Raw genomic sequence first — 7,084 nt, forward strand, 5'->3', positions numbered from 1 at the left:
ATTTATGACTTTCTCTGTTCTGTAAAACTCTCGAAACTTGGTGAAATTGCTTCCACACTGAAACACGGAATTTAGGTAACCCAAATCTGCGATCCCGGGCCATGATCACTCAAAATGGCTTCAGAATAAACTTTTATTCCCATTAAAGTGAGAGCTGTGGCTTTTGTGTTGATATCTGTTACACGGCCAGGCCAGGCATAGTGGTCCATGTCTGTCATTCCATCCCTGGAAGGTTGAGGCAAGAGAATCAGAAGTTCAAGAACAGCTAGCCATTTGCTTATCAAGACCCTTCCTCCCTGGGTTCAGTCCCCAGCTCCAAAAAAAAAAAATAAAAAAAAAAGAAAAGAAAAACCCTTCCCCTCTAAAATAAAAAAAAAATAATCCAAAACAGCCGGGTAATGACTGGTTGAGGATTGAGGCCTGGCTGAGAAGCTTCCAGAGCCAACTCACATCAGGAAGGAGCTGCACCAGGAAAAGATCATTATCGGTCTGATAGGAAACCTCTCCCCTACACCCAACAACCTGTGGTTATAACCTTTCAGATCAAAAGAACTCCCCAAGGGCCACAAGTCCCCCAGGGTCCCTGCTGAGTACGAAAGTTTCGGCTCCAGGGTAGGACAGCTCTTACACCTTCTGGAAGCTGTGTTTGAGGACATTTTCAGACAGGCACCAGAGCGGAGAGCATGGCTTCCTCGAAGGACCCCAGGAGCTGGAGAGCCAGCTGTGAGGATTCTAGTGTGGAGGCAAGCTCTGGTAAGATGGGGCAGTGGCATCTCCACGCTGAGGAAAAGACCAGCTGAGCGGGAGTGAGCAGGCAGGGGGCTGATGGCTGGGGTTATGGCTGCTGCCGGTGGGTTTCCCATAGTCAGTGTATTAACCAGCCAACCAGAGCATAGTCCTCTAAGCAGGGAAGAAATTAAGACCAGGTAGCGGGGTTGGGGATTTAGCTCAGTGGTAGAGCGCTTGCCTAGCAAGTGCAAGGCCCTGGGTTCGGTCCCCAGCTCCAAAAAAAAAAAAAAAAAAAAAAAAAAAAGACCAGGTAGCAAAGAGATCTGGGGTATCATTTGCATAACGAGAGAGGTGACTTTTTGTTGGTGTGTGTGTGTTTATGTATGTTTGTATGTGTGTGCATGAGTTGAAGAGTGGTTTTGTGTACCATGGTGGCACGCCATTAGTCCCAGCACACAGGAGACAGAGGCAGGCACACAACACATGGTGGTGATGGCTTCTCCTCCTCCTCCTCTTCCTCCTCCTCCTCTTCCTCCCCCTCCTCCTCCTCCTCTTCCTCCTCTCTTTTCGGTTTTTCAAGACAAGGTCTCTCTGAGTAACCCTGACTGTCCTGGAACTTGCTCTGTAGACCAGCTTAGCTTCGGAACTCAGAGATCCACCTGTCTCTTTACCCCCTACCCCATCCCTGGTGCCAGGATTAAAGGTGTATATGCACCCCCACTCCCTAGTTTAGGCGGATCTCAAAATGAGATTCCTGTGCCAGGATACACAGGAGACCCTGTCTCCACAGTAATAAATAAAAACCACTTTAGATTTAGACAGTGCTGCTCTGAGTGTTTCTTTGTGAATAAATCCATTTTGCTTGGTTCATTCTCGCTTCTACCCTGTGCAGAGCTTGGAGCTGGGAGAGCATGGGAGAGCATTTACAACAGGGATCCCCAAGCAGACTACCTCAGATATCAGTATATTTACTGTAGGGGATGGTGAGGATTCTGTGGCCACCAGCACCCTTACTGCCTGAACCTTGTTTTCCCCCTCTCTCTAAGCTCCCCCAGGTTCCCTCTTGGATCTACACCTTGCTATTTATGGTATGGCCCACAAGCCTGCAGAGAATCTAACTCAATCATACCTACTTAACTTTTTTTTTTCCTTTGAGACAGGGTTTCTCTGTGTAGCCCTGGCTGTGCTCTATAGACCAGACCTTGAACTCAGAGATCCACCTGAGTGCTCGGATTTAAGGCATGTGCCTGGCACTACCTGTTCGTAGTTAGGGGTTTTCGGCTATGAACAGATACCATGACCAAGGCAACTTTTATAAGGACAATGTTCAATTGGGGCTGGCTTACAGGTTCAGAGCTTCAGTCCATTATCATCAAGGTAGGAGCATGGCAGCATCTAGGCAGGCATGGTGCAGGAGGAGCTGAGAGTTCTACATCATCAGTCTTCTAGTGGAAGACTGGCTTCTTGGCAGTTAGGATGAGGGTCTTAAAGCCCATGCCCACAGTGGCACACCTACCTCAACAAGGCCACACCCACTCCAACAAGGCCACACCCACTCCAACAAGGCCACACCTCCAAATAGTGCAATTCCCTGACCCAAGCATATACAAATCATCATAATTACTTTACTTTTTCTTTTAAAGATTTATTTATTATATATGAGTACACTGTAGCTGTCTTCAGACACACCAGAGAGGGCATCAGATCCCATTACAGATGGTTGTGAGCCACCATGTGGTTGCTGGGAATTGAACTCAGGACCTCTGGAAGAGCAGTCAGTGCTCTTAACCCCTGAGCCATCTCTCCAGCCCTACTTTTTTTTTTTCTTCTTTTTTTCGGAGCTGAGGACTGAATGAACCCAGGGCCTTGCGCTTGCTAGGCAAAAACGCTCTACCACTAAGCTAAATCCCCAACCCCCAGCCCTACTTTTTTTTTTTTTAAATATTTATTTATTTATTTTATGTATAAGCACACTATAACTGTCTTCAGACACACCAGAAGAGGGTATCTGATCTCATTACAGATGGTTGTGAGCCACCATGTAGTTGCTGGGATTTGAACTCAGGACCTCTAGAAGAGCAGTCAGTGCTTTTAACCGCTGAGCCATCTCTCCAGCCCCAGCCCTACTTTTTTTAATTAAAAAAATTTACCTTCATTTATTTTATTTTATATAGAAGTATTTTACCTACATCTGTGTATGTGCACCACGTATGTGCCTGGTGTTCATGTATTCCTTGGAACCGATGTTATAGATGGTTATAAGCCACCATGTGGGTGCTGGGAACTGAACCCCAGTCTCTATTCCTCCACTGTACCTTATTTTTTCTCCAAGGGAAGGTTTCTCTGTATAGCCCTGTCTATCCCGGAACTCACAGATTAGGATAGCCTCGAACTCACAGAGATTCCCCTGCAAAGGCATGCGCCACCCCCGCCCAGCTCAATACTTTTTGAGGCCCAGCTCAATACTTTTTGAGACCTACTGAACCTGATTTGACTAGGGCAACCGTCAAGCTCCGGGAGTCTGCCTGCCTCCACCCCGGCCCCAGCACTAGGATTGTAGACGTCCTCGTGGATCTGGACTCACTTGAAACGACCAAACGAGCCATCTCCCCACCCCAGCCCTGCACTGTAATGCAAGAATTCTCCCTGGGCAGTGCACTAGCGAGATAAAGCTGAGACACACCTATAGGCTGGGCTGTAGGTTCCTGGCAGTGGGAGAGAAAGGGAGAACACAAGGTTTTAAACTTGGAGCTAACCAATGGGGAAAGGCACTTGCTATAAAGTCCAAGGAGGGGTTGGGGATTTAGCTCAGCGGTGGAGCGCTTGCCTAGCAAGCGCAAGGCCCTGGGTTCGATCCCCAGCTCCGAAAAAAAGAAAAAGAAAAAAAGAAAAAAGAAAAAAAAGAAAAGTCCAAGGACTTGGGTTCGATGCCCTAGGCCCACAGGGAGGAGAGAACCGACTCCATAAGTTGTCCCCTGACCTCCACACGCAGACCACGGCACATGTGTGCCTACACACACGCATAGTTGGCTGTGCTAACCCACAGTTTGGGACTTTTCCTTTTAGGAATACAGCCAGCCTGCGCACACAAGGCCATCCCCACAGCCCACGTCACTTTCGTCATTGACTGTACGACTGGGAAACGAGTCTCCCTGGCAGCACCCACGGTGCCACCCAAAGCCTCAAGAACCAACCAGGGATGTGTCACCCCGCCCATGAAGACCTTTGTTATGTTCTGCGGGAAAACACCACTGCCTGGGACTCAGGACGTTTCCCTCGGTCGAGGACCCCTTGATGGAGCCAAGGATACCTCGCCACCTTACGGAGGACTTGGGGCTCCAGATTCCCTCCCTGACAGCCTACCCGGTCCCCAGAATGATCCTAAAGCCAAGACGGGCGCTACCGAAAAGCAAAAGCGTTTGACTCGGGAGAAGGTCAAGCACTCACTGAGGGCTCTGGCCTGTCTCTGCGGGCAGGTGGAGTAGTTTGGTGGGATCTGTCAGGGGTGGGGGCGGGGAGTGGCTGGGAATTTGGGCGTCTTTGGGGCCTGAAGCCAAGGAGACATTACTAGATGCAGCAAAGGACTTAAGAGCCAGTTAGGCCTCTGTCCTCTTCCTCCTCCTGTGCCTCGCTCTCAGCTGGGGCCAGGCCTGATACCAACGTGCTGCGGCCTGTCACGGTTTTCTCGAAGCTTGGAAGGGGAGAAGGGTTGAGCAAGTGACCAAATAAATAAAAGTTGTGGGTTTTGAGCAGAGCTGAGTGACCAGAGTCCAGCCCTCCTGAGCCTGGCTGTGGCAGGCCTTGCCTTGCTTCCCTGTTCCTAAGGCTAGCCCCCCGCCCCCCAAGACTCTTCCCTTATTTAGCCACTTCCTGCTGAGGCTGACTAAGGTCCAGCTATCAAAGCATTGAAGTCCAGCAACCAAAAGCCGCCTTTGGCTCACCTAATTAACTTGCCCAATCAAACACCTCATCCTACATGTGGTTTCCCCTTGTACCTTTATAAACCGCCATTTTTCTACGTGCCACCTCGGTCTCTATCCAGAGGCAGTCCGTTGTCCCCAGTGGGTGGAAGTGGGAGACAAAGACAACACCCCTCCCCCCCCCCCTTCTTCCCTTCCCCTTCTCCCCCTCATCTTCTTTTTTTTTTTTTTTTTTTTTCGGGCTGGGGATCGAACCCAGGACCTTGCGCTTCCTAGGCAAGCGCTCTACCACTGAGCCAAATCCACAACCCCTCTCCCTCATCTTCTATCTCCTGTCTTTGCCTCTTATTCCCCGACCTCTGTCCCTTTGGAGCAAGTAAATCTCCCCTGTGCTGAGAACTTGGTCTTTTGGGTCCTGTGGTAACACAGTATGGTACGAGAATCAGAAAGAGCTAGCCCTGGGGAAGTTTCCCCTTCTCACAGAATCTTCTCTACAACCACACAGATATCTCATTCCAGAGCAAGCCAGGGAGGGCTTGGGGATGTCGTCCTAGTGTGTGATGGTTAGGGCCAGTGCATTAGTTTCTGTCACCGTGGCTGAGGCGGGGTCCTGGTCCTGGAGGTGACTGGAAGGAAATGGGAAAATAGAGAGGAGAACTAGGCTCAGCTACACTCAGTGCTCGAAGGAGGCAGACTGAGCCGGGGTGTAGCTCAGTTGATAGAACTACCTGGTGCTCAGAGAAGCCCTGAGTTTAGTCCCCAGTTGTCTTAGTCAGGGCTTCTATTCCTGCACAAACATCATGACCAAGAAGCGAGTTGGGGAGGAAAGGGTTGATTCAGCTTACACTTCCACATTGCTGTTCATCACCAAAAGAAGTCAGGACTGGAACTCACACAGGGCAGGAAGCAGGAGCTGATGCAGAGGCCATGGAGGGATGCTGCTTACTGGCTTGCTCCCCCTGGCTTGCTCAGCTTGCTTTCTTATAGAACCCAGGACCACCGGCCCAGGGATGGCACCACCCACAAGGGGCCCTCCCCGCTTGATCACTGATTGAGAAAATGCCCTACAGCCAGATCTCACAGAGGCATTTTCTCAAGGGAGGCTCCTCTCCCTGTGATAACTCCAGCTTGTGTCGAGTTGACACACAAAATGGGACAGCAGTACCAGAGAAGCCAGGCATGGCAGCATACACCTACAATCTGAGCACTCAGGAGATGGGGCAGGATCATAGTCAGGTGCATTGCGAATCTGAGGCCAACCTGGGCTACATGAGAGTCTGTTTTAAAAAGTGAGGTGGGGCTGGGGATTTAGCTCAGTGGTAGAGCGCTTACCTAGGAAGCGCCAAGGCCCTGGGTTGGTCCCCAGCTCCGAAAAAAAAAAAAAAAAAAAAAAAAAAAAAAAAAAAAGTGAGGGTGTACTATACAAAAAGGCAGCGGAACGTCACACTAGGCGAGCTGACACATGTCTGTTCATCGTAGTCTTTGGAGGCAGAAGCAGGACCACCAGGTTCAAAGTCATCCTCTGAGACATGGGGACCTCAAGGTCAACAAGGCTGACCCTGTTTTATTTTTTATTTATGTTTTAAAGATTTATTTTATGTATGCGAGTACCCTCTCGCTGTCTTCAGACACATCAGAAGAGGGCATCAGATCCCACTACAGATGGTTGGGAGCCACCATGTGGTGACTGGGAATTGAACTCAGGACCTCAGGAAGAGCAGTCAGTGCTCTTAACCACTGAACCATCCAGCCCTGCCCCTGGAGGAAAGATGGCTTGGCATGGAGCCCCGTTGGTGGAGAGCTTCCCTGGCATGCATGAAACCCCAACGCTCTGGAGGGAGATGTAAAAGGTCAGAAATGCAAGGTCATCCTTGGCTACATAGGAAGTTTGTGGTTAGCCTGGGGTATCTCAGATAAGAAGTGGAGGAAAAGGAACACAGGCAGAGGTGGTGTGGACAGCAGGCTAACACTGCCCCCTAGGGGTTCAGAACAAAATGCGCTGTTCTTGTCACAAGCAACCTGGAGAAGGTATCAAAACTCTGGGGCAAAAAACCACGATACTGTTTACTCGTTTACTTAGTCACCATGGTATTTATTTATTTAGGGTGTTTATTTAGGAATAGAGTCTTGCTATGTAGCCCTGGCTGGCCAAAATTCATGACATAAATCATGACATAAATCCTCCTTGGACAATTTGACCACCACCTTCCAAGCACTGTGACTATATGCGTGTTGGCCTGCTTCGCTATGACTTCCTTGTTGTGTTTGTTTTGTTTTTGACGGTTTCTCTGTAGCCCTGGCTGTCCTGGAACTTGACCTGTCGACCAAGCTGGTTTTGAGCTCAGAGATCTGCCTGTCTCTACCTCCCAAGTGCTAGGAAGTTCTAGCAACAGAACCCGGATGCCTACTGTGACCCACTAGGCCTGGTGAAAAGG

At 49.6% G+C, this 7,084-nt stretch overlaps 1 protein-coding gene across 1 annotated transcript; it reads left to right on the top strand.

Annotated features, from left to right (window-relative positions):
- The first annotated feature begins 572 nt into the window (after positions 1-572).
- Positions 573-4,483, top strand: Srarp (steroid receptor associated and regulated protein). Its single transcript, XM_032887850.1, has 2 exons — positions 573-753; positions 3,796-4,483. The coding sequence occupies exons 1-2, from the start codon at positions 684-686 to the stop codon at positions 4,212-4,214; spliced, it is 489 nt and encodes a 162-aa protein (XP_032743741.1). The 5' UTR covers positions 573-683; the 3' UTR covers positions 4,215-4,483.
- Positions 4,484-7,084: the final 2,601 nt, after the last annotated feature.

The sequence above is a fragment of the Rattus rattus genome, chromosome 1 (assembly GCF_011064425.1).
Source record: "Rattus rattus isolate New Zealand chromosome 1, Rrattus_CSIRO_v1, whole genome shotgun sequence".
Lineage (NCBI taxonomy): Eukaryota > Metazoa > Chordata > Mammalia > Rodentia > Muridae > Rattus > Rattus rattus.

What these genes read in the sequence shown, in the direction of transcription:
- Srarp (XM_032887850.1), top strand. Translation starts at nt 684, where the DNA reads ATGGCTTCCTCGAAGGACCCCAGGAGCTGGAGAGCCAGCTGTGAGGAT. An exon ending in TAGTGTGGAGGCAAGCTCTG is followed by an intron (nt 754 to 3,795) that starts GTAAGATGGGGC and finishes TTTTCCTTTTAG; the next exon opens with GAATACAGCCAGCCTGCGCA.